We start from the raw sequence: 27383 nt of genomic DNA on the forward strand, positions 1-27383 counted from the left end.
TCACATTGAAAAAGTGTTTCCTGATGTTTGGGGGGAACATCCTTTGTTTCACTTGGTGCCCACTGTCTCTCTTTACAGTCTCTGAACACGCCTAGGAAAAACCCCACTCCAAATCTTTTACACTCTCTTCAGGTTTTTATATACATTGATATGAAGCCCCAGTCTTGTGGGTATAAACCAAATGTATCTATTTAGTTATATCCCATATTTGTGCTTCCCAATTTTTTTTATTCAAAGATAATTTCTTACCAAAAATTAAAAGGAAAAAAAAATCTCAAAATTGAAAGCATTTTTCAACCTAGTTTTTTTTTCCTATCTCTTTTTGTTCTATGTGCTTTCTTCATTCACACCCAAGCTTTTAATGTTCCAATACTGAAAGACTTTTTAATTTTTCATTGTCATGTGGCAACTGCATACAGAAACCAAAGAATGAGAAGATTGATCCCTAACATGCCTTCCTCTTAAGTCCATGCCTTAGCAACAGTCTGAATGTTGTTAAGCCTTTGAGATTTCAGAATACATGAACTAAACAAAAATTTATGAACTATTTGAATTAAGCGTGATGAATGTCCTGATGTACAAAGTAAGAGGCAAATTTTATCAGGGAGTAACTCCAGAAGTGTAAAATGGCAATTCAGAAGTCTGAACATCTTTCTGTGAATGAGAATGTAAACCTGTTTTTTTATTAAAGTAGTTGAAGGTAATTTACTCTTGATGACATCTGTATATATAACAGTCTTAACAAACTGCCAAGAAAAAGAGATATATCTTAGAAGAAAATGAAGAATATGCAAACAACTTACCGATTTCACTCTGCAGTTCTTCACCCATCTGCAGTGTGTTTGAGCCTTTTAGTTTACATTTAATGTGTTTGGGTTCATCAGGAACTGGTCTGAATACATGAAAATTGAGTTATCTCTCTCATAATGGTAAATATAACATCATAGAAGGCATGACAAATATATTTAAGAATCTTAATGCTTTCTCATGCAGTGTATTTTATTTTCCTACTGCAGATCTGTGAAATGACTAATTGCTGCAAATCTACCCCTAGCATCAGAGTGCTGTGAATTAATTAATTATAACCTATTAAAATCACATGAAATACACTGAAATAATTTAGAATCAGATTCCTCTTAATAAACTTTTTAAGATACAAACTTAAACACGCTAAGAATGATAAACAGGTAATTTTAAGGTTCAATTTACAGCCTGTCAGTTTTGACTGAGAAACCGGATAAGAATTAACTTTATAGGGATATTTCTTTCTCCTCTGTCACCAGTCACCTTATTCTGTGAGCTAATGTTTACTTCAACTTTACAAAAAAAAAAAATCAACAGTCTTCTTCAGTATATGTATATTTACATAAGTGATTATAGGGCTGGATGCAAGTCAGTAATCACAATGGAGTCTTTCACGTAGATAATGTTCTCACATGTATTAAATTTACATAAACCCTTCCCATTTCCCAAGCTGACATTCTCCTGTTAATTTGCCAACCACTTTCATTATTTCAGCTAAAGACTTTTGTTTTACTCCAAAGTAATGAGATCTACAATGCTATGCCAATAACATGGTTAATAAAGAAATATACCAAATGAACAAACCTGACTGTGAATGCACTTTCCAAAGACACGTGCTCGTCAAGGTAAGTAATTAGACAGTAACGTGCATCTTTTACTGAAGTTGGTACTTTTACATCAGGTAATAATCCCTGCATCAACAGCTCTCTGTCAATTTTAGGTGTCCAGTTGACCTAAAATTAAAATTTTATAAATTAATCAAAAGCTAAATTATAAATGACTAGCTACATAATGCATCTTGAAGCCATTCCAAATATGTTGATGTAACATACAGGCAATAGCAGCTTTCAATGGAAAGCCTGGACATTTCTCAGCAGTAACCAATGCTATCTGCTGAAATACAGTCAATTACTTGAAAAAAAACCACAGGCAGATCAAAACATACATTAGGTTTCCCTCACTGAACTTGAGTTAGAAAAGATACAAGTGTCATATATTTGGTGAATCTCTATGTTTGTTTTGGACTCCACATAAGCGCACACATAAGACAGGGGGATAAGATAGGCAAGCAAGCCTTCATGCAGAACATGCCTATTTAAAGTTTCTAAATGTTGGGAAGGTCCTGGATCTGAGGAATTATACCTCTGTGATAATTATTTAATGCATTTAGGAGAAGCACTGGAAATACTAACCTGCTTTTCATAATATTACCCTGAAGCACTACTTGACATTTAATTAATAAAATATAACAAAATAATTAAAAGGAGAGTTAAGTTTCCGTGTTTATTAATACAGTTTTGAGGAATATTATGTAGCAATCTGACATTTATGGATTTAATGCTATCAGCTTTGTGTTCCTCCCCCATATTATGCTGCTGTTTACTCAAAGTACTTGCCTTGATTTTTTCTGCAGCAGCTGCAGTTATGGGTATTTCCCTTTCTGCTTCATCATACATTTGAAATATAAGTTTATTCATGACTTGGCCAGCAACACAACTGATTTCATCCTGATGTTTAATCTGAAGAGCTTTTTGTCCATTCATACTTAAGACCTGTAGTCTTGCAACATGACTGCTAGGAAGAAGTTTAATAATCTTTTCCACTGGTGGCACATCTTTGCAATTCTATTCATGGGTAAAAAAAAAAAAAAAGACATATAATTAAGATAATTAATTTAGATATGCATACACATAATACCATAATAGCCTATGGCTCTACTCAGAATACCAGGTATGACCAGGTGTCCAAACATGAAATCAGCTTGACTTGGCAAAAGTAAATCAAAAAGATATGCCAATATACTTACAACTTTTAACAGATACTAGAATTGATGCTAGCTGTTTAGATTTTTTCTATTCCAGAAGCAGTAGGTTATAAAATTTAAAAAATACATTTTAAGCACAATCCTAAGTATCATTTCATATAATTCCTCTTGCCATACTAGTATTTATTTACACATTTTTCCAGAGTAAAACACACATGGGTCTTATTTTCTCCATCAGCATGACTCTCCTGACTGCCAGAGAACTAGAATTTTCAATAGAATTTAAAAAATTCATACTTTATGAGCTTTGAAACTGATATGCTACAAAAAACTATTGATTGTTGTACCTATTCTTACACTAAAATGTTTATGCAATGAGGGCAGTTTGTGAAAACAATCCAGGAATTTAAAAGGGGAAGAAAAATCCCAGAAAACACGCGTATTTCTGAAACACATCAGGGATGTAGCAAATAGAATGAGAAGTGAAGAAAAAATGGAAAAAACTCTTTGCCTTTTTATTATTTTCTAGTGATAAAAAAGCATAGCCACCTAATTATGAAGTTTATGATACCTAAACCACTAACTTCAGTGGAGCTAAGCTTGTTCATAAAAAATGCTGGCAAGACAGTACAATAAACTTTTCAATCTTTTGTTAATCCCAACAGTCCAACCAATACTTACAAGTACTTCAAACCTTGCTTTCAGTATTTGGTCTTTTTTGATATTCTGTACATGTATAACTGGACCAGTTAAAATGTTTGTTCCTCCATTACTGCAGTCCACAGAATACACAGGAAGGTCTGAAGCACCTAAAAACTATTGAAAATGTAAAATTAAACATCAAGTTTCTTTTACAGAACTACCATGATAATTTCAGAAACGACTATTTGCAAAGTCCAAATATATATTTTATTCTTTACAGAAAAAAATAATATATTTCAGTTTTCCAACAACTGTAAGACAATTGGAAATAATTGGAACCTGTATTTTTCTTCAGGTAATAAGTGATGTGTGGGAGAAAGGAGTAAGTTATAGAAATAAAGTATACTATCTATTAATTTGCTTTAATAACACACAATAATTAGACTCTTCTGCCATTATGCAATAAATTCAATTAACTTGTGAAGCAATTTACTAAACATCACACATTAAAGGAATTTAAACATCACATTCATCATATCACTGCAGACCCACTCTACAGGAAGAGCATGTACCCATATAAAGTGCAAATGGAATGCAGCCTATTTTGCAGTGGGAAAACACTTCTATATACCCTTGCTGAATTTCACTAGAATTGGGGAAGTCACTTTCTTGAGTGCAAAAAAGATGGCCAAAAGGGGAAGGTTTTTTACCTCCTAAAGTCAGAGCAAGATACGCATTCCCTTCTGAGCTTATATTGGTGCTTATGATAATTTCTAATATTATTATTAGGCACTAGACTTGAATTTTCAACTTATAAATACCAGAAGTAAGCTTTCTGAAGTTATTTTTCTGAATAAATTTTAACATTGTATATGATAAATATGGTCTAAAATGCCTTAAAATTGAACCTATACATCCGCACATAATTTTCTCTTCCTTTTCTAAGGTCATGTTCCACAGATTCTACAACTTACTGAATGGCTCATAATACATAAGAGGTAAGAGAGTCACAGTTATGGCTAGCAAGCTGTAGAAACTTGGAAAGCATTGCTAAAGATATTAAATTCTACGTAGACTCCAACACAGATTCTTCTTCCAACCCTTTAAAAAGCAAGAATAAAAATCCTTATGGCTATGAAATTAACTTTACCTTACAATGAACAATCAACTCCGGCTGTGCTGTTATATTTCCTGATTCATCCAGTACTTCAACCTGAAAGGGAAAAGCTGTACCATTTTCAATCTTTAGAATTTCTGAATCTGGTTTTACTTTCAATTGACGAGGAGGGCCTGTAAAAAATGCACAATTGCAGAACAATAGTTACATTCTGGATAACTTATGAGACACTAAATTTAAGTTTTTGCTAACTCAGAGGTTTTAAAGCCAAGCTACCAAGATATTTGTGGTAACAAACCATTTCAAACAATTCAGGTATATATATATATATGTTGGTTTGTACTGGAAAGTTCTACACTTTCTGTCCTTCAACACATACCATCTGCCAACTTTTTGAACTTAGTAGAGAACTCTTAAAAAACAAACGATGAAATTCAGAATATACAAGGTGTAAACATATTATATAATTTTGTTTACATGTTTACATGTATATGGATCCACATTCATAAAAAAACCAACTTTGAGCTTTCTTGTGACATGATAAACGCAAAAACATTAATGCTGAGATATCCAATTAATTGCCAAAGCTATCACAGCTACAATCTGCATGCAAAAAAATGCAAAAGAAAATTTTGTTGTCATTACTTAGATAATAAAGTGAAGCTATTCAGATAAGTCTATCTCCTGGAACACATAATTATTTTATAAGTTTTTCAAAAGAGAAGGAAGTAACAGATTACTATTAAAAGATAGGTTTTGAAAGAACAAAGATGGTAATTTTTCAGAAGCATCGTTTATGCATGACTTATTAAATCTTCTATTACAAACTCACTAGTTGAAGAATGAGACTGAAATTGCTTTCATTATTCCTTCCTCAAAACCAGCTTACAAAGCCAAGGATTTAACTCAAGTGAGAAGAAAGAGGCAGTGAAGCATCTCTATATTGTCAAAAGCAAAATGAAGGATGAAGGTAAATAACAGTCCAAGGTAAATAACAGCAACACACAACACAGTCTGTCTCAAGTCCAATCATTTCACTGTTTTCTACATTAATCTTTATCCTTTGAGGAGTTAAGGGTTTATGGACTAAACTGTGCATTGTTGGTCTTACAAAGTAGAAGACAGTATCTATGCAAAATGAGATGGTCAAGCCTGAAGTTTGGTAATCTGGGAGGCCAAAAATTAGCTTTCACACTATACTTTATAACCCAAATCCAGAAAATCCAGGTAACAAGGGATAACAAGATCTCATGTAAGGGACTCCTCTGAATCAAGACATCCAGAAAACATAAAATTCTGATTAGGGCAGTGTCCTTACAGACCTCTATGTTCCTGTCTTGCATTATGATAAATTCATGTAACATAAAAATTTCAGACAAAATTCAATTGCCAAAACATCCCCCTTTGCTCAGTTAAGAAACTGAACGACCACTTATTCATTCATAAAAGGTTTTCTGCAGGGAGAACAGGTCAATACTGATTAGTACAGGTTAAAAGTCTTAATGCGAAAGAAAAACAAGAAGATAAGAAATTCATTCATTCAGTGGGGCTAGATTAGAAAAAGATTTGAAGTAATTAAAAGACAAAAATGTATCTCAAATAAGCAGACCAATATTCCAGCCCCTTGAATAGTAGGTAAGATTGTACTGTGAGTATAATGATACTCCTGCCAAGAATGAGATGCTCTTGGCTTTATTTCCTTTCTAGTCATCACCTGAATCCTTTTTTATGCCTCACTAAATATTTTACTATCTTGGGAGAAGCTTTCGTTAATAGTGTCAGAATAAAATTTAACAGAATTTCACTAAATATTTTAAGGATACTTACCAGGCTGCAATCTTATTTTAATGACTTGTGTATCTTCTTTCAAACCAGGAAGAGTAATCTTCAGATTAAAGTTCTAATGAAAAGAATATTTTAATTATTAACCTTAAATAAAAAATAAAGGTTAATTATTAACCTTAAATAACCTTAAATGTATTAGTTTCACATAATCATGTCAATTTGTATATATGTTAATTTCAGAAGTCCCTAGAAATTGTCTTACAGTGCTACAAAACATAAAGATTTTTTTTTCTCCTGTACTGACACCTCTTTTCCATGTTATTATAATCAGAGATGTTCAATTCAGGATTTATATGTTAAACTACATGATTCTGAAACTACGAAAAGCAGTGGTCATAACTTTTCATTTCCTGCTTAGAGGCTGTTTAAATGGGGAAAAATATAGGAGTTAAAAAAAAAAGTCTTAAAATAAGGGTCTGCAAGTTCTGTGTTTGTTAGTCCTTAGCAAGGCATCGCTATCACTGTCCATCTATCTTTGATTAAGAATGTAAGAAAAATAACTGCTGTAAATTGCATCACTAAAACAAATTTCCACATTGAAATCAGATAATGAAAAATAGTAATAATTTTTTAAATTATTATTGTACAATATTATTTCTATACTGCAAATTCCCTAAATGATTCTTGGTCTTGCCCCTCACCAAATTTATCTCTTGCTAAAGTCTGCAAGACTTTTGCTCCTATACACTTTATTTCTCATAATCCACTCCATTTTATGCCATTGTTCTTGCCCTTCACCTTAGATTATGAACTCTGCCTACAAAATTTACTACACTGAACACCCTTTAACTTTCAATAAGCAGGTATATATGCTCTTTCTCCTGTTCATACATCTTTCCACCAGCAACATTATTTGCTATTTTCTAAGCAACAATATCAACAGTAAAATGGGATATCTCATCTCCTAGCTTTGTTATTAATACACTAGACTATCAGACTGAACGAAAGGATAGGGACCTGGCTAAAATACTGTCAAAATATGCCTTATAAATAATTTTAAAAATATTTTTAAAATATTTAAATCTATATTCATCAAAAGCATGAAGATCTGTTTTATGAAAAAAATCTTTTTAACATGGAATGCACATTTTGGGTTTTACAGTAAAGTAGAAGCTTGACAAGGTGCTGAGAATCCATCAGTAACAGGTTGGCTTTAGATAACATAAGTGTGTAAGTGGATAAGCGTAACTGTGTAAGTGCAACAAGAATAGTGGAAACAATTAAAGGAGCTTGAGCAGACACCCTGCATATTAGCTGCTATTACTCATCATCTGAACTAAGAATGTAAGATTTCATTTTCTTTAGCTCCCTATCATCTTTCAGTGCAAAAGTCACCAGAATGATTTGGTTTAAACCAATCTCAGCACTAGTTCAAACTAAGACAGCTGATTTGGTGTGCTGGGTACACTCTACCACACATCCATGCATTGCTCAGCCCTTCTAGCTCCAGGTCCCATCAGCTGTGAAAAGACTGCAGGTATGGGAAATACAAATTGCTCCAAGTAGAGCTCTAAGAAATAATTTAAAAATATCCCAAGAAATATCTGTAGTCATTAGTGCAGAGCAAACTTAACAATTTATTTCACATAAAAATTATTTTCTCCGTCTCTTAGTAGACAGAGAAAGTTTACTTAAAGTTTAAATTTATTAGCCTACCTTGCCCTGGCAACTATTTACACAGCCTTTAGCAGTAACACCCTTAATGACACACTTTGTTGCCACAGGTATGTCTTCATGCTTCAGTGTTAATCCACTAGAAAAATATATAGAAAACACAAGAGAACCAGTTTAAAAACAAACACAGTGTTTTAATATACAAGATACTTTCAGACATTCTTATGAACATAAAAGGAAAAATATTTATTTTATAAGTTAATTTATGTGAGAAATTCCCAGAATGTCATTCAGATAAACCCTAAAGTATTATTATATTATTGTCATATAAAGAAAGGGCAAATAAAAAAAGATGGCTGAATTACCTAGCTTCCAGAATTGGTCTAATGCGATTTGTCAAGTGTGTTGCATGACCAAATTCATCCTGCAATTCCAAAGGAATACTAAAAGGTACTCCAATTCGAAAAGGAAGCTCCAAGAGACCCACCAAAAATTTCTCTGGTTTGCCCTCTAAGAGAAAAGAATAATACATTTTTAGAAAGAATTGTGTGTGCTCCTTGGCTTTTTCTTGATTAAGGCTGCAATTAAGTCAAGAGGTTTTCAGACACAAAGTAAACAGGCTGCTCAGAATACTGTTATAACCAAAGTTATGCTTATGTTTTTTTTTTTAATTTACACTGAAATAAAAACAGTGGTTAAAATATAACAGTGGGAGACTACAGTATAAGAAACATAACAAGACAGTCAAAGCTACCAAAGTATTCAAAACACCAATAGAGCACCTGAAAGTGAAAAAGTTCTGCGTGGACAGCTTTTCCTAAATATTCAATTGCTTTAATTCTGGTAAAATAAATCATTCATGCAACAGAACATTTTTGTTCTACAATTGCCTCAAATTTGAGAAATAAAGGTATATAATGATGAGTATTAGAAAAAAAAACGTGGGTGTATCTTTCCTGTGAAACCTGGCCCCACTACACTTCCTCCACTAGTTTCCTGTGAAACCTGGCCCCTCCACACTTCCTTTGCTAGTTTTAGGCACTAGCAAACAAGACCAGTGGTAACAAGTGGAGTGCCTATCAACTGGAGCGTGTAAACCAATAATCATATTTTGTGGAAACCAAATGTCTTGACCAAGTGACCTTTGAAAAAAGAAGCAATGCATGCTGAGCTACATGGTAAATTAATGTCCTACCAAAAAATTTCAAACTCAAATTAACAAGTATCTATACAACCTAGGGGTGTCCATTATCAGGGACCTTCCTTTGCACAGGAGATGACAGATACCTTGCATTGGCCAAAATTAGTTACTGGCTATAACAAGAGAAAGACCTCAACCTTACAGTGTCTACAACTTTGTCATTGTAAGCAAATGATAAAACTATAAAATTATTTGAGAAAGTAACAGTAGAATAACTTCTGCAATATTTAAGTGAGTAACTGCCAAAAGAACATGTCTGAACTAAAACCACGAACCTTGTAGATTGACTTCGGAAGCTCAGTTTTAACCAGCATTTATGGTGATTTTTTAGCTTATCAAGAACAACTATAAACACTCAGTGACAACCTTCTGTTAGAAAAATAGAATAATTTGCTTCTCAGTCCAGTGCTGTAATAAATATACCAGATTTACAACTTTCACAAAAGTTGTAGAGTTTTGTTTATCTCTGCAAAACACTATTAGCTAAACCAGTTTTTCAAAGTTTTATTCCTTTCCATTGAGATTTGTTCATTTTAGTTGTTATAGCTGAAGGAATCTTTAACTGAATAGTTAACTGCCATACTGGGGGAAGCCACACTGCTATTGGAAAATAATAAGATTCTCATTTCACTTTGATAAAGAGATAAAAGAAGAGGAAATATTCATTTTTGTTCTGAGAACAAGTTTTTTTTTTTTTCCCTCTTCTTTACTTGCAAGTTCACAGAAATATCTTGAGCCTTCCATGGCATGTTTTTAGACATATGTTTAGATAACTACTCTTTTCAAGTAATGCCAAACATTTTTTGTCCTTTACTGTCATACAAGAACACCTCTTTATACTCTGCCAATATGTAGAAACTTTTAGAAAAATATGCTATACAAAGAACTATTTTCTGCCTCAAGAATTTGCATTCAAAGCTTCTCTTTTGTGGAAGAAATAGAAAACATTGATTTTTTTCCCTCCCCTTTGATCTTCTGAAAACAGATGTTAGCTGTACCTCCCAAAATTGTGACAAAAATAATCATTTTGATATTAAATGCAAAGAAATGAGCTTTTTTTTCTTTCCCTCTTTCTGTCCCTCTTGTAGATAAAGTTCACAGAATGGCTGAGGTCAGAAGGGTTTTCTGGAGGTCATCTTATCCAATGCCCCTGGCTTAAACGGGACCACCTAGAGTCAGCTGCCCCGGAACATCTTTAGACAACTTTTGATATCACCAAGAAAGGAAACTCCACAACTTCTTGGGCAACTTGTGGCACCACTGCGTCACATTTATAGTGAAAAACCCCTGTTTCCTGATGTTTGGAGAGAACCTCCTGTGTTTCAGTGTGTGCCCATTGGCTCTGGTCCTGTCATTGAGCACCACTGGAAAAAGCCTGGTGCCATCTTCTTTATACTCCCCCTTCAGTTATTTATAGACATTGGGAAGACCCCCACAAATCATCTTCAGGCAAAGCAGTCACTGCTCCCCAGACTTTTTTCAGGTAAGAGATCACAGAATCATAGACTGCTTTGAGTTGGAAAGGACCTTAAACATCAACCAGTATCAACCTGCCCTGCTGTGGACAGGAACACCTTCCACTAGACAAGGTTGCTCAGAGTCCCATACTACCTGGTCTTGAACACTTCCAGGGGTGGAGCTAGCACAACTTCTCTGGGAAAATTGTTTCACTGCCTCAGCACCCTCCAGTCCCTTGCTCATCTTCAGGGGCCTGTGCTAGACTCTCTCCAGAATACCCATGTCTGTGTGTTGTGATGTAATGTGTTCAGCTCTGGGCACAGTACCCCAGCTAGCCTCAGCAATCCTGAGAGGAGAGAAAGGATCACCTCCCTTGACTGGCTTCTAATGCAGCCCAAGAGGTTGTTGCTGCTTGTTGCTGGGAGGGCACATTGCTGGTTTGTGTCCACCTGCTGCCCACCAGGCCTTTCCTGCTGCTTTCCAGATACCTGGGTTGCAGGCTGCCCTTCTGCAGGTGCAGGACTTCATCCTTCATGCTGAATTTCCTAAGGTTCCAGACAGCCAATTTCTGCAGGCTGTTGAGGTCATTCTGGATGGTGGCAAATTCTCAGGTGTATCAGCCACTCTTCCCAGTTTTGTGTTATCAGGAAAACTTGCTAAAGGTACATTCTGTCTTGTTATCCAGATCCTTCATAAGACATTGAGCAGGATCAAACCCTGTACTGACCCCCTAGGGTAACCCCTACTTGCTGCCCTCCAACTAGACAGATCACCATTCTCTGGGCTCACTGTTCATTAATTCACCTCACTCTGTTCATCCAGTCCAAACTTCATGAGCTTCTCTGTAAGGATCTTATGGGATCTTACTGATGAGAACCCTGCTGTAGGCCTGGTAGACAACATCTACTAAGTTAGTCCTTTCATCATAGAAGGTGAATCCATGCTAACTACTCCTGAGGATCTTCTAGTCCTTCACATACCTGGAAATGGTTTTCAGGATTAGTTGCCCCATCACCTTTCCACAAACTGAAATTAAGTTGACTGGCCTGTAGCTCTGTGTGTCCTCTTCCTGATTTCTGTAGATGGGAGTGATGCTTTCCTCAAAACATCAGGCAGTTCTGTCAATTGCCACGATTATTCAATTGGTGTGAGTGGCCTCATATCAGTCAGCTCTCTCTGGTTCATGAGTGCATCCCATCATGGCCCATGAACATAGGTATCACCAGTTTGCTTAGGTATTCCCTGGCCTGATCATCTTTCACCAAGGGTGTATCCTCCTTGTCCCAGACCTTTCACCAGAGGAAGGTCTTTGGGGTCTGGGATTCCTGAGGTCTGTCTTACTAGTAAATACTAAGGCAGACGATTTCAGTATCTCAGCCTTTTCCACATCCTGTGTTCCCTGCCTCATTCAACAGTGGGCTCATGTTTATATCAGCCATCCTTTTGTACCTATGTATTTAAAGAAGTCTATCTTCTTGACTTTGATATCACTTGCTAGTGATTCCATTTTCAATTCCAATTGGACTTTGGCTTTCCTAACCCCATCCCTGCATGCTTGGATGGTGTCTGTATTCCTCCCCAGTTACTTGGTTCCATTTCCATCTTCTGTATACTTCTTTGTGTTGAGTTTTGCCAGTAGCTCCTTGTTCATCCATGCAAGCCTCCAGGAATTTTTGTCTGACTTTCTATTCATTGTGATGAACCAGACTTGAGCTTGGAAGTGACTGTGAATACTAACAAACTTGTTTGGGCCTCCAGTCTGTCCAGGGCCTCTTTCCATAGAGCTCTAACAGGCAGATCTTTGAAGAGGCCAGAGTCTTCTCCTGAAGTTCAGATTGTGAGCTTCCTTTTTGCTCTTCTTCTTCCAGCCTTTCGGGATTCCTCTGCCCTTCAGAACTACCTCCCAAGGGACTCTGTCAACCACTCACCTAACAGGCCAAATCCTGCTCTCTGGAAGTCCAAGATGACAGTTCTCTCCTTACTTCAAGAACAGTGAACACTGTAAACATCCATTTTATGATTGATATGCTCAAGAGAGCCTCCACCACCCACCAGTCCTTCTCTATTCTCAAAGAGAAAGTCACAAAGGAGATGGGGCTCCCTGCCCAGCTGGCTCCCTCACCAGTTGTGTCACCTCAGCAAGTTCTCTTCAAAAGTCTCCAGGAACCTCCTAGACCATTTCCTCTCTGCTGTGTTACATTTCCAGCACACATCTGGTAAAGGGGAAGTCCCCCATAAGACCAAGGACTAGCGACTGTGACACTTCTCCCAGCTGTTTATGTATTCAATCTGCTTCTGCATCATGGCTGGGTGGTCTGTAACAGACTCCCAGCACAATATCTGCCTTGCTGGCCTTCCCCGTTCTCTCAGCCACAAACACTCAACAATAACTGGCACCATCATCAGCTCCAGGCTACCTCACCACCTCTCCTTTCACTCCGACCCTTTCTGAAATGAGTATTCCAGTAAGCATTGCAGTAAAGAGACACATCCATTACAACCAAATGAGAATTTAGTTTTGCATAGGATTCTTCCTTAATTAATTAATTTATAAAAAGACTTCAAGCTCAACATGCTTATTTTAAACGTATAACCGTTTTTTAATGCATTTCTGTGGTTTATGTATGACAGTTGGCCTAATGAATATTAGTTTTATGAAAGAATATTTATGTCAATGGCATGAGGAAAAGGGGGGATTCTAATGAAGTTTAAGTTTGTTTTTTATATGTACATTTAGGAAAGTTCACATCAAGGGTTTTATTTTTTTATGTAAAACTGCCTGCCACAGAGCCAACACATTACACATGAGATCAAAACCTACTACAAAACCCCATTGTTTCCTGGAAATTTGTCAAATTTGACATGCAAATGCTACTTTTCAGTGCTGAAAACCACGTCTCAACTAGGACATCACAAATTTTGATATAATATGAATCAAAGAGAAACACTAAAAGTAGAAAAAAGATGAGAATTCTTACCTACAATAGTAAATTTAAATACTTTAGATGGCAGAGGCCTTCCTGCATAAGTGTCTGCATTACTTTCATTCAACACTACTTGCAGTTTCAAGGAGTAGTTACCAAGTTTCTGAAGATTTTCTAAACAGATATAAAAGTACAATTAGAAATAAAAAAAAAAAACCCAACAAATAAACTGAAGATATTGAATATGCAACTTACCCATTTTTTTAAACCAGTATGGCCACTTGCCTCCATGCTGACTGATATGGGAAATTATTTCTTTATTCTCAGTAGGTGCTGCAAAACAAACACTTAGCTCATGTATTTAAATTTTACACCATAATTCTTAACTTTTCCAAGCATTAGTATCACTTATTATTTAGTATTACTATCACTTCTGGATCTCTAACTAACATCAATTCAGCTTTACAACTAAACACAATGATCACAGCTAAACAAATGAGTTCCCTGTCTAATCCCACTTTAATTAAAACTTGCTAGCCTCAGGCACATTGCACTGAAAGAAGCAGGTTTTTAAAGCTGAATTTTGTTAGCTCTTTGGTTGTACATTTCCTGTAACTGAACACTCTGCACTCCATGCTGGCAATGGATCAAACTGACAAATGACTGTAGCAAAATTGCTTAAATGGGAGCAATGATAAAAATGTGCAGTTGACAGAAAATATTACTGGGAAAAAACCCTCCTTTTTTGCTCCAAATTGTTTTATCTTTATAAACCTCTGCAGAATTAAGACATATACAAAAATATAACACACTGAAACTCTGAGGCAGTTCTAGTGACTGGTTCTATAACCTAAGATAAATACAGAAGTAAGATTTATTGTTGGAAGTGTCAAGAGGTAGTAATACTTTTTATTTTCCACCAAAACACACTTCCAAATATAGAATGTGACTGCAATAAGACTGCACTGAACAAAAAAAATGCAGTAGAAATACAAATTGTTTTATAGCTAAGCAAAACTGTTTCATTACCCTGTCTTTGCACCAAATGGCATACATAAGATAAAGTAAGAGTAAGAGCTGTCAATGAGATTTTATCATACTCTTACCCTAATTCAAACCCTAATTTTGAATTGAAGCCTGTATAATAAGACTGCCCAGTAAGAGATCAGGTTTCTCATAGCTCAGGTCTCTTGGTAGCCCATACCACAGTTCACCAAGTATTCCACTCCTCAAAAGAGAAGAGAAACTTTTTGTACATTATATTTGCTCTTGGCCTTTGTATGGGTGTAACCACATTTCTCTCATTTATACAAATAAGGGTTTGAGTTTTGCTAGGTGTGCTATGCCCAAATCATCACTTATAGGACTTATTCATTGTTCTGGTGAAGAAGATGAGGATTACACTAATGATTCTTCAACTGAGTAGAGAAAAAAAGCTAACACAGGAAGCAGTAGAAACAGTTAAAAGTACAAATTTCCATCATGAATGGGTCAGGAGACATGAAAGGTCTGAAGGCAGACTTTTCAGTGATCCTAGAAATGACCCTGACAAAACAGAACAATAGAAACACCGGGTCTCTCTCAAGTCCATACTTCCTGACATCAGGATGCCCTATCTTAAGTGTGCAAAACACTGGTGTGTCACACATGCTGACAGGAGACAATTTGATAATCTAGATTAAATGAACAGCTTTTGTTCAATTCCAACCTCTTTATGCCCCAGCACACTATGCTGGACAATGGTCATGCACAGCAGCCAGCTCCCATGAACAAGTGCCATTAAAATACCACATGTAGACTCATGACATATACACTAAACTGAGCTAAGATACTTCATTTGGTTTCCTTGACATGTACCACTACAATAACCTCAGCACTCATAAAGCTATTTTTACAACTCCTAACAGATAAAGGATTTGGATTTTCTTATGGTGTATGGAAAGAAAGAAGATTTTAGGTTTCTACAAGTTTCAAATACATTTGACATGTGCAGAATTGGAGTTTTCAGAGAATTCAGTGTTCTAAACAAAACAAAACTTGAGTGATTTCATCTGCGTTGGACAGAACACAATTCTTAATAATGCAATGTGAGAACATCAAGTGAAGTACCCACAAAATGGAAACCACAAATGAGTAAATAAAAAAACCCTTGATTTTTAAAAAATGCTGAAGCGAATTTATGTTAGATACTGAACAAGTCCGATCCCCACTTTTATGCATCTCATGTAAACTGCTACATTAACTGCAGAAACATTATCCATTTTACCCATGTTCTTATGCAGGTTAAGTAGAACAGGCTGGAATTGTTAGGCCCTCCTTACTTGTGACAGAAGATGTAATCAAAATACAGCATTTAAGACGATACATAGTATTGAGGCAGTTGTCATTTCATGAAAAGTGGCTTTGAAATGCAACACGAACTGATGGAATATTGTCTAACTACGACATCCACTTATCAAATTCAAATATGTATTTTAAATATATACATATATTATACAATTGAATACCTTATTATCCATTATGCACTTTAAAAATAATAAAGATACAATTAAGTATAATGAAATACTCACAATGCAAAATAACTTTGAGTTCAACAAGAAGTTTCTTTGAACCTCCATGGCTTGTACCTGGAAGTTTTTGCATTGCTTCTCCTTTTTTATTTAAAATTTCTATTCTTAATGCGCCTAAATATAAAATGAAAGATGACAGACTTTTAAAATATGTTGTAGATTAAAAGTGATCAGAGATTTCTGTATGCTTGTCTTTTTAATAAGAGTGCACAATATATTTTTTAACTGGCATTTAATGCTTTAGTATTTGGAAGAAAAAAATATACCTATTGGTGTACCAGCAAATCTTGTTTCATTTGGTAGCAACTCATCTCCTTCAGGCCATGTTACTGATAATTTATCAGGAAGTCTAATGGAAAAAAAAAAAGGATGAACATTTTTGCAGTAAGTTAAAATAAAGAGCAATTTACCTTTAGTTAAATACACATGAAACTATTTTTCTGGTAGGGAAAGAAAAACCAAATCCCAACCTATTTCTTCTTGGTTTTTGGGGGGGGGGGGTTTTGGTTTCTACTGAAACAGCTGACTGCTTTCCCATTTGGGAATAAAACTGAACTTTGTTTGATTCCTGATTAAATACAAAAACTATAATTAGGAACTCCACAATTATGTAATTGTTACTTAGTGCTTACCTTGCCATTTCATCCTCTATGTACTTTTTCACAACTTTGTCAGACACTGTTCTGTCAAGTTTTGAGATTGGAATTATTTTCGTTTCAGCATACAATGCCTGTGGTTCCTGAAATAAAAATTCAGTGCAGTTATAAGTGGCCAGACTTTATAATATGTCAGATGAGAAAGACTTCCCAATCAAGAGACTAAACAAGTCAACAAAGACATAATGCAATATGCTAACAAATACTGCCTAGTGAAACTACAAGACGCTTTTTAAAATTTGCTGAAACCACAAGGGTTACAAATGGATGCACAATATAATATTGATGTTAAATGTGGTATGGTACTTTATTCCATACACAAATCTTTATAAATCAGACTGTTCATAATAAATAACAATTTTAATATATTCACATTCAAGCTCAAGTTGAGTATTTCTAGACTGCTGATTGTAAAAAATTACATTAAAGGTATTTACTGTTATTTAAAGTAATTTAATCAGGTCAGACTAAAGATTTAATATCTTTATGTTTAAACATATCTTTATGTTTAAATATTTAATATCCACACTAGCTGTGTGAATCCTTTCTGTATTTCTTCTTACCAAAGCAATTTGAACCTCTCCCCCAGTGGCAAATATATCCCCATCATGGTCCCCATACAAGTAAAATTTCTCAATGCTTCCATAGAATATTGGATGAGTCTTAGTAGTTTTCACCTATAAGCAGAAGACACCAATTAATTCATTACTCCTGCATCAAATGCACAGCATCTTTCATAGGGTTTAACTAACTTACCAGCTGTCCAGTTTTGTATATTTTTCCATCCCACTCTATTGCAGCATACATTGTCCAAGGGCTCTGCATTCTTTTGGATAATACATCAGTACGTACAGTTATTCCTTTAAAGACTGTGAATTTTATCTGTTTGTCATATTTTTCATGACAGTCTTTGAGCCACAGAGCAAATTCTCTGTCAATTTTCATTCGCTGCTCCTATAAAGAGATTACAAAATAAGTACATATTAACAATGTATTATAAAATTTGAATCTGACCACATCAGAAACCTGAACAGTTCTAAGAATACAGAGATACTGTACTCAAATGAAAAGCCAAAAAGTCACACACACACAAAAAGAACAAACAGAAAAGAAAAAGAAACACAAGAACAGAAACAAAGAAAAAAAAGGATTCTTCAGTCTGAAAACTTTAAAAGGAGGAAAGGTACACTTCAAGTCAAAAAAAGTGCTTCCCCCAGCAGCCATATTCCTTTAGGAAGAGGGTCTTTCCACAAAAATTACATGTAACAACTAAATAAAGCAATTGTTCAAGAAAATAAAGGGAAAAATACAGAGTCTTAAGTTTTCAGATTTAAACTCAGCTTTTACTGCTCACTAAACCAGAGAGACATGAACAAATAACCAGTGAGCAAAGTTTTCTGTATTACATGCACTGAACTTCACCAAGAAGAAACATTTAACAGAATGCAGTAATTACCTGTCCATTGAAGATTCTTGTGAACAGAGTATTCTTATCCTTTAGCTTCAGCTCCAGATCCATGAAAGTGAGTTTGTTTGTGCTGACCTGGAACTTATCATTGGTAAACAATGCACCAGAAATTCTGTTGTAGCATTCAATTGGTGCCAATCCTCTCTTCTTTGGAGGAGCGCACCAGTCAAAACTTAAAAGGAGAAAGTCATTACAATCCTTTTTCATAAAGAGAGGTTTACATTATAGAAAGAGACTGTACAAACACATCACCACTTACTCTTCCACAGTTGTGTACGGTATTAATCTTCCATTCCAAAAACATTCAAAAATAGGCCTTTTTCCTCTGGCACCTTTTTCTACTAAAAAACAGTCATCGTCATCATCATCATTTAATCCTTGTTAAAAAAAAAAAAAAAAAGAAAGATAGTCTCCTGAATATATTTCCTTAAAAAATTAGTGTAATATCAAAACCCATAGCAATCTTAATGAAGTACTATTGTTATTATATTCAGCACAGTAGCAATGCACATTATATCAAGCTCATTACATACAATATTACATTTTTTTTCATGTTTTAGAAATAGCAAGCAGAAAAAATAAGGAAGGTAAAGAAAAATTCTAAATGGAAGTTAAATATTACCAAATTCGAAATTTTAAAAGTTTGAGAGTTACTTTTTCCTTTGCTTCAACTGATGTTCTTCTAGTATCATGAAATCTTGTCCCAATTAACTCAAGATTTGTTTTGTCAAAAAAAAAAGCACAAGGAATTTTAAAACCCCTAGCATTTAAAAACTCACAACTGAGTAAAACAAATTTTAAACTAAAGACTTCAGACTATATGTTGTCCTTTGCAGTATTTCGATACTATAATCTCTTGAATCTGTATCTCTTGAAATCTCTTGAATCAACTGCTCATATTTTATTACTTTGTTGGAGCAAAGATGCAATCAATAAAGTGCAAAGTTTCAACTGGAGTACATTCCATGAGTTTATAATTTGGAATCAGATGGTGGTATGTCAAAGATCAAGTTTACAGGAATGAGTTACCACAACAGAAAATTCACAACATCTGTTCATCCAAAAGAATGTGAACTTTTCTGTTCTGTCACAACCTAAATCAGGTAATATGGTAATATTTACACTTCAACCTAAAGTTGTTCTGGTTTTTATTTCATTAAAATATTTAGAGTAGTAGGACTGTCTGTGATAGGACGGACAATCAGCAAAGCATTTCACTTACTTGATGGAAAACATGGATCATCAGGGTATGTTTCTTTATCATAAAGGAAGGGATGGTATCGGATGATGCCTTCAACTATACCTTCTTCTTCAACATGTGCCTTGAACTCAAAACTATCTGCTGCAGTGTTTATATACAGTGTCTGCATGTCATCTTTGATCTCCCTCAGATTGACAATCTTTGGTACTTTTCCCTTTTCAAACAATGAAATCTGGAAAAAAGGAAAATAAGTAAGTTGATTTTCCTTAGAGCAAAAGATTTATAGTAATAAGCACTTTGACAATGGACTGTTAGCAAAGGAGTTAGTTCCTACACTGCAATGCTAAACAGAATTACTGCAAAAAATTAAACTACATACACATCTTGAATGCTTGATTACAGAGAAACAGGCACAATATAAAATAAGTTGTCATCAAAGAGGACTTTTGACTAACATGTATAAAATCTCTTACCTGAATATCGATATTGTTGAAAGGGCTTATTTCTTTTGTTACAGCATTAGCTTCATTTCCTTTTGGTCCATGGATATAATAGTGATAGATATGACTGAAACACATTTCAGAAAAAAACCAAACCAGCAAGTGAAATTTAAAAATTGCACATTATAGTTTAAAAAATCTAAATAAGCTTTTATTTTTATTAAAATATAACTGGTTTGTTGCACTGTTATAAATCAACTCCTTGACAACATATATGTTGTCAAGGTTTACTAAAGGGAGTGACTCCTTTTCATTCTTCTCATCTCTGTCATGCACAATCACACTAGGACCAATTTTTGGGTAAAATAATTGGAAACAAATTTGAAAAAAAATGAATAAGTGAAAAAAAAATACAATTGTTACATGGCTACAGATCCTTTACATCAAAGGGTCAACTAAAAAAACCTACTGTAAATTGTTCTGCAGTCTGGAAATCAGAATTAGAGTCACAAATCTTTCCACACTTTGTCTCTGCTATCAGTTTTATATCAATCATCTAATAGTAACAGAAATATGTAACAAACAATCACCATCTTTACATTATTTACATAAATTTGAATATAGGTAGGAGTCATGGACGTGATCTGCATAATAGAAATACTTTTTCAGTTGTAAACATTGCTTTCTAATTGGCATTTTTCCTCATTTAACAAATTTCAAAAAATATATGTGGTCAAATAGATTAAATAATTTCAGAGAAATGCAATTTGAGAAACCTGAGGAACTCAACTCCATTTACTTCAACTTTTCAGCTAGCTAATTCTTTCAACTTCAAAGACTGAATCCTTAAAGCTCTGGGGGATGGTATGGAGCAAAATGAGATTGTACTAGTCAAGGGGACTGAATGCATGACTAAAGTCAAATGCACCTGCAAGTTTATAGCTGCTTGCCTTTGACCTCCACTGCACTAAATGTTCCCCAAAGAGAAATCTTGGTTCCCAGAAAAAGGCTCCTCCTGGTCTCATTGCTCAGGATTTTATAGTATGTCCAAATTGTTTAGTATTTTGTGTGCATTTCTTCCAGACTTCAAAAGGCAGTCTCCTGGCCTTAAGACATTGTTATTTTAGGGGTTCATCTCCACTTCAAAGCATCCAAAATAATGAGGGCTTGTGCTGCAGCGCACGAAAGCGGAACGAAACTGGTACCCTGCATGTGTGGCAAAAGGCATGGCAGAAGGAAATGGGGAAGTGTTCGGGGGGGAAAGGGCCATTACAACAGCTGAAACAGTGACACAGGACTGTGTAGCACTGGAAGGCTAAGTGAGTGGTTTTACTGCAACAGCTACAGGGCATATATCTGAATAATTGCACCTGGGTTCCATCTCAAACAGAGGCAGCTCTTTCACTTCAAGAGATGGTTGGGAAGAACTAACACACAGTAAAGTGTAAGTGTTCACTGGATGAGCTACTGGAAGCTAATGAGGAATGTAAATTATCCTCTGCAAGTCATGCACCCTATATTTTCATGAGGTTAAAAATGGCTTCAGTAACAAGTTTTTATGTGCAACACTGAATGATATTTCACAAAGTAAGATATTACCTAATTCTTGTATTAATCCTCTTTTTAAGTACATCTATTATTATCAGATTATAGGTATCACAAAAATTAAATCATAGTTTGAAAACAAAAATGTGTAGTTTGCCAGATTTCAAAATTGGTCTAGGCCTTTGTATTTCAGTTTACATTCACAGATGGATCATCATAACAGGTAAGCCCAAACTATTCACTGGTATCTCCAGGTTCTGCAGGCCCACTGATGACATTATTACAGTACAGAGCAGATAGTGTCATATATCCTTCTCCCTCTTAAACTGGGATGAAGAGCAGTACCTTCTTCTGTTGTTGTTTAAAAAGTGAACCAACCAAAAAGTGTAAATTAGGAGCAAGGCTGTGAGCAAGGTTAGGAGCATGGCTGTGAGCAAAGTAACTGATAAAGTTCTTAATAATTAGATAAACAATTTCTTACATTAGTAATACACCATTAAATTAATAGGCTACTAAAAATTACAGTGGATATGTATGCAAAAATTACAGTGGACTATGTATTAATCATCAAGTCACATCTTTGGTTGGGGGTGCCCCATTCAGTTGTGTTCATTACTGTAAAATTGGTTAGATAGGGAGGCTAACTGAAGTATCAATGGCCTTAAAAAGAATAAGGCCAATGTCAAAGCACAAAAAAGAAGCAGTTCATAATTACTTGACTTTGTTAGTAGCCCACTTTTAAATGAAATCTTTTAAATCACCAACTTACGCCAGCTGCCTTGTCCAAAGATGAAAGTAGTTTTTCAAGTACTGCATGTGATCTGGTTGTACACCTGTAATGACAACTGCTGTGAAACTCTCTTTATCCCTTTCTTCTAATATTAGATTATGAAGAAATCTTTCATCATCACTTGTGATGTGAGTAGAATCAGATGGCTACAAAAAAAGTAAAATAATAAGAGCAAGGATGTAAACTGAATTTCCAAACTCCCATCAACTTGAAAGGGATTAAAAAACATAAGAGAAAACTAATACAGAACACATGATGCTAAGTATCACAAAGGATTAAAGCTTAAAATAAAGGTTTCCAAATTAAAGTCAACAAGCTGAGAATGTGACATCACTAATCCAGTTCATTTTCAACTCACTTTCATTACAACACCTAAAGTGTGCCGTCTAAAAATGCATTTAATCACACTGAATGTAGCACTGTGTAATATCCACATTCTCATCCATCAAGTGGAAGCATTAAGTGGGCAAGACATTAAGGCCTCTTTAAGAAAACAAAGCCAAAAACGTTATTGGCTTTTAAAGGGATAGGCTACTTTCTATAGCAGAAACTCAAGAAGAAGAAAGAGTTTTGTTGTAAAAGAAAAAAAGGTGAATCCTCAATTTCAGATGAAATGTCAAGTAGCCTAACAGAAAGAGAGATTCCTCATTCCAGAAACTACTCATTGTCTTTTCCTGAATGGATGCACTTTGCTCTTTCAACAGTTTTCTAAAGTGCAGGAAGACACAGTGGTTGATGTCATGCTTCACACTGGACCAGTGAGTAATCCCTTACATTTGGTACATCCAGAAAAAAACTCCTATTTTTAAAACAAAGATTAAGATCTTTCTAGTGAATGCAAACAATTGCTACAACTGAGAAGATATGTTGTAGTAAATGCAGCTACATGCCTTATTTTGCAGGAAAGCAGACAAACCTCACATCACTAAGGCATGAAAGGAGACATGTCCTACCTAACCAGTTAGGTGAAATAGTTAAGGGTGTTCTACCAAGACTTACTTTCCCCAGGGAATCAAAGAGCTCTCCTTAGCTAAAAGGAAAATTAAACAATTTTTGAGACTTTTCGTCAAAGAAGACTACATCTCTTTTTCCTGCCCACAGCATAGCCTGGATTATTCTATGCTAGTGATGGGATTGGCAATAATAAAGAAAAGCCAGAGCTGCTTGGTCCTCATCCCCATGTGATCTGACAAACCTAGAAGCTGCACACTTATGCTGAACAAGTGCCACTTTGTACATCACGGAAGAAATTTAGAGACCAAAAGAGCCTCCAAAACATCACTGCCAAATTATCTGGCTGCCTTCCCACTACAGATTACAAACTACCATGGCACCTTCCCCTACATTCCTAGCATCTATCTCAACTAGAAAATAACTATTTACTTCTTTGCAATATTCAATGGTCCAGAGAAATGACTGCAGTGAAGAGAGGTGACTATTACCCATCAAGGAAAGATGACCAGCAGGGATACCATTAATATCACTTCTCTTCAGTGTTATGGCCTTGTTCTAAAGTTTTTTGTTTCACATTAATTACACCTTAATTTCTTTGCAAAAGTAACTTCCTTCACCAACTGAACGGCTCAATGGCTCAAAGGCTCAATTATTCTTCTCACACTAGTAATCCATTTACAATTTCTACTTCTGCCACAGTATTCTCTTGCTGATGTATGTGCAGTGCAGACCATTTTTCAAGTCTTTAGCGAGATGCATTCACACATTTTATTTCACACCAATATAATGAACTGGCCTAGGTATTTCAATGATTTGCAAATAAATTCCTAAAACCCAGGTTTAGGAATCTTTTAGGGAAACCTCTATTATCTTCATACCTCACTTCTATTACTTTTCACATCATCTCCTCCCTCTTGGATAGTTACAAGTTATCTTTTTAACTCTAAATAGTATTTTACTTGCATTTTAACATTGTCAATTTAACTTTGATTTTATATTATTACCACAACATTTCAAACAGTTGATTGCACCAGCTTCTTGAACTTTTTAGTAGTACCTATGCATCTCATTCAGCTACTTTCTTTCAACTTATGCGTGCCTTAGTTTGTTTTCTACTTTGTATCATCCAACCTTGCTCTTTAGTATCATGCAGGGAGGGAAAGCATTTGTACCCTTTACAATAAAGCAGATTTTGTCAGCTTTTATTTTCAGTTTCTATTTTTTGAGTCTGATATTGTAGAGAGAATAAAACCAAAACTGGCAATTCATTTTTTGTTGCAACTCACTGACTCAGAATTGGCATGATAAAAACCTTATTTCCTTTCTCATCCATATGAAACATTAAGAACACTGATATAACCCACAAGATACAAGCTCAAGGTCTGACTACCCTGTCATACACACCACCCATTTTTCCTCCCATCTGCACCCTTAGCTACATCTTGGTCTCTCCCTCCTTGCCCAAAAATGTCCAAAAAACAGTTCTTTTCAATCTTCCTCCTTATCTTACAGTTTTTTTTACTTAGGCTCTTTTTCTTCATTAAAAGCATCAGGACTGTTGAGTTTAGCTTTCAGCTAAACAGTTCATTTATTTTACAACATTTATGAATATTTATAAAATCAATGAGTTTTGTTGGTCTGGCTGGACTTCTCTCCCGTATACAGGTTAGTCATACATATTTCTAAACAAGTACAATTTGGTTCCCTAATTTATTCCTTACTGCTTCAGAGAAAATTCATTTTTGTTTCATACACAACAAAAAAAATTTCTGTGCTTAGAAAAGTATTTTAAAGTATTTTTCTTAACCTGACATGCAAAACTGTAAAGCATTTCTGTCATTTAACCTTAACTGAAAAGAGGAAAAACCATCACATAAAAAATACGGCATATATTGTCTTTAGTGTTTTCAAGTTCTTGGTTACTTCCTTTTACACTACAGGGTGCAAATGATTCACTAAGGTGAATATATCTCCAGATAAGTATTACAGGAATATTACACAATTAAATCACATTAACCTGGGAAAGGCTTTCAATTATAAATGTGAGAATCTTAAGGCTATTTACCTTTCTGTTTCGAATGAATCCAGTATATATTGCTTCTTTGTTTTTCTCCTTCTTTTCAAAATCCTCTTTAGAAAGGACAAGTTCATGAACATCCTGAGATGCTGCAGGTTTGCTTATCATCTGATTTTATTAAAGAAACAGCATTGAAAATCAAAATAAGACTTAAAATTAACATAATAAAATACTTCATTGCTGTGATTAAAAGTTAGGAAGTAACAATCTGATTGTGTGCCAACGTTCTAAAATAAAATTAAAGTCAGACATTGACTTACTCTGGCAGACTGTCCCACGAAGAACACTGCTTGCTTGCCTCCAACTCCAAAATATGAGATATCACTATTTAAACTACGAGGCACTGGCAGAGGGCGTACATATCCTGAGTGATCACTGAGAATAAGAGTGTCTTTAATAAATTTTTTCAAGACAAAAGTAATTAAAAACTCCAAAGATACTTTTGATCTAAAGCTTCTACCAAAGTCTTCCTCCTGGTATTTTGTTAAAAAATCCTTCGCTTTATACCTTTTAAAACCCCAAGCTTAAAACATATGTGTCTGAAATTCTTGATGTTCTCTTCTAAAAAGGATAATGACAAAGTAAGTATTTTCCCAAGTCATCTTATAAAACATTTCTGCCCCTTCTCGCAAACCAAATCTTACTAAATAAAAATGGCTTAAAAAGCAAGCTTGATCTTTCTGACAGCATCCTTTCATAAAAATACTTTTAAGTTGAAGTGGAAAATAATGCCAACCAACTATTAAATGCAGACTTGGAGAGATAACATATGCTATCAGTAGTTAAATTCCATGTCTTCTAAGTCACTTTGAGCAGCCTTATCTAGTTTAGGAAAATGTTTATTTTTAAATCACAGCAGTCCCAAATGAAAATAAGGTGTAGATGGCATCCTACTATAATTTAGACCTCTGTTTCCATTAAGCGGTAATCCACAGTTTAAATCTGCATTTTAGGAATACTACATATTTCTGTTACTAAACTTGCCTACAGCAATTTCAAAAAGCAGTGAATTTCTTTACAAGTGACCCAGAATCACTTTTTATGCACTTATCTCTAGATGCTTAAAAGACATTGACTTTCTATTTGGAGATGTTTTCAATTCCCCCAGCTATATTATCACTTCCCACAGCCATATTACTTTTTACACTACCTGTTCATATGACAAATTAGTTATGACTGAGACTGTAATTATCGTCTTCACATTTGCAATCCTAGACTTAAGGTATTTAAAATGTGACCAAAGCTCAAAAACTGTACATCACTGATTTTGTGCAATTTTATACACTAGGATTAAGCCTGGCTGTGCAGGTAGAACATCTCTTGAGAACAGACTCAAAACCATAAAGTTAATTCATATAAAAAGCAAAACCCACCATAGAACCTCCACTTTCTTTTTTAAATTCAAAACATTTATTTTGTGTAGCCTGCATAAAAAAATAGACATCTCCAGATATAATTTAAAATACATTATACAGAATTAAAATTTAAATTATAAAAAGAAAATTTGAACTAAAACCAACTGTTATTGCAGTAGCTTAACAGATATTGAATGTATCATTTAATGCACCACTGAAAGGTTTTCAGGTAAGAGATGAACATGGTACAAAAACCCCTAGCAGGACATAGCATGTCCCAAACTGTATGCAGGCAAGCAAAAGACAGTTTAGAAAAGGCCCCAAGAACAAAAAAGTATTCAGTGTGTCACAAGAATAGAAGACCAGTTTTGTGTCATAAAGCTTCTCTATTGCCTACTCAGAAAAAGTATGGGTCTATTTATGTAATCATAAAATGTCAGGGTTTAGCTGAGTGTCGGTATACAGCTATGCCTTAAGAACATATTTTATGGATCTTTGCAGAGCTTGGTAATTGTTGTAGAAATATATAGGACTTGCTAACCTTTCAAAGTCACCTTGTCTTGTAAACTTTGACAATCTATACACAGCCCAGTTGTTAAGCTGTTTAGAAGTCATTCCACTTCCATTATCAATCACAGCAACAGCTGGTTTTCCTTGGGAATCATCAAACAGCTGTTGGGGGAAAAACAAACAGCACAAATCAACAAGGAGCAACAGGGAAAAAAAGGATAATGCAAA

General features: G+C 34.9%; 1 protein-coding gene across 1 annotated transcript in view; it reads right to left on the bottom strand.

Annotated features, from left to right (window-relative positions):
* The window catches only part of SMCHD1 (structural maintenance of chromosomes flexible hinge domain containing 1), a 68997-nt gene that overhangs the window by 26352 nt on the left and 15262 nt on the right, over positions 1 to 27383 (bottom strand). The window contains exons 5-27 of the mRNA XM_058036095.1: positions 27187 to 27317; positions 25551 to 25665; positions 25279 to 25398; positions 22239 to 22405; positions 19958 to 20051; positions 19506 to 19716; positions 18543 to 18660; positions 18272 to 18455; positions 17572 to 17769; positions 17379 to 17492; positions 16792 to 16898; positions 16426 to 16508; positions 16160 to 16273; positions 13845 to 13922; positions 13644 to 13763; positions 8372 to 8516; positions 8049 to 8145; positions 6375 to 6447; positions 4581 to 4720; positions 3470 to 3604; positions 2421 to 2648; positions 1609 to 1757; positions 804 to 892 (exon numbers count right to left, since the gene is read on the bottom strand). Coding sequence (XP_057892078.1) covers positions 804 to 892; positions 1609 to 1757; positions 2421 to 2648; positions 3470 to 3604; positions 4581 to 4720; positions 6375 to 6447; positions 8049 to 8145; positions 8372 to 8516; positions 13644 to 13763; positions 13845 to 13922; positions 16160 to 16273; positions 16426 to 16508; positions 16792 to 16898; positions 17379 to 17492; positions 17572 to 17769; positions 18272 to 18455; positions 18543 to 18660; positions 19506 to 19716; positions 19958 to 20051; positions 22239 to 22405; positions 25279 to 25398; positions 25551 to 25665; positions 27187 to 27317 — 3010 coding nt within the window. The remainder of the gene's footprint in view (positions 1 to 803; positions 893 to 1608; positions 1758 to 2420; positions 2649 to 3469; positions 3605 to 4580; positions 4721 to 6374; positions 6448 to 8048; positions 8146 to 8371; positions 8517 to 13643; positions 13764 to 13844; positions 13923 to 16159; positions 16274 to 16425; positions 16509 to 16791; positions 16899 to 17378; positions 17493 to 17571; positions 17770 to 18271; positions 18456 to 18542; positions 18661 to 19505; positions 19717 to 19957; positions 20052 to 22238; positions 22406 to 25278; positions 25399 to 25550; positions 25666 to 27186; positions 27318 to 27383) is intronic.

Source organism: Melospiza georgiana, chromosome 1 (assembly GCF_028018845.1).
Source record: "Melospiza georgiana isolate bMelGeo1 chromosome 1, bMelGeo1.pri, whole genome shotgun sequence".
Classification (NCBI taxonomy): domain Eukaryota; kingdom Metazoa; phylum Chordata; class Aves; order Passeriformes; family Passerellidae; genus Melospiza; species Melospiza georgiana.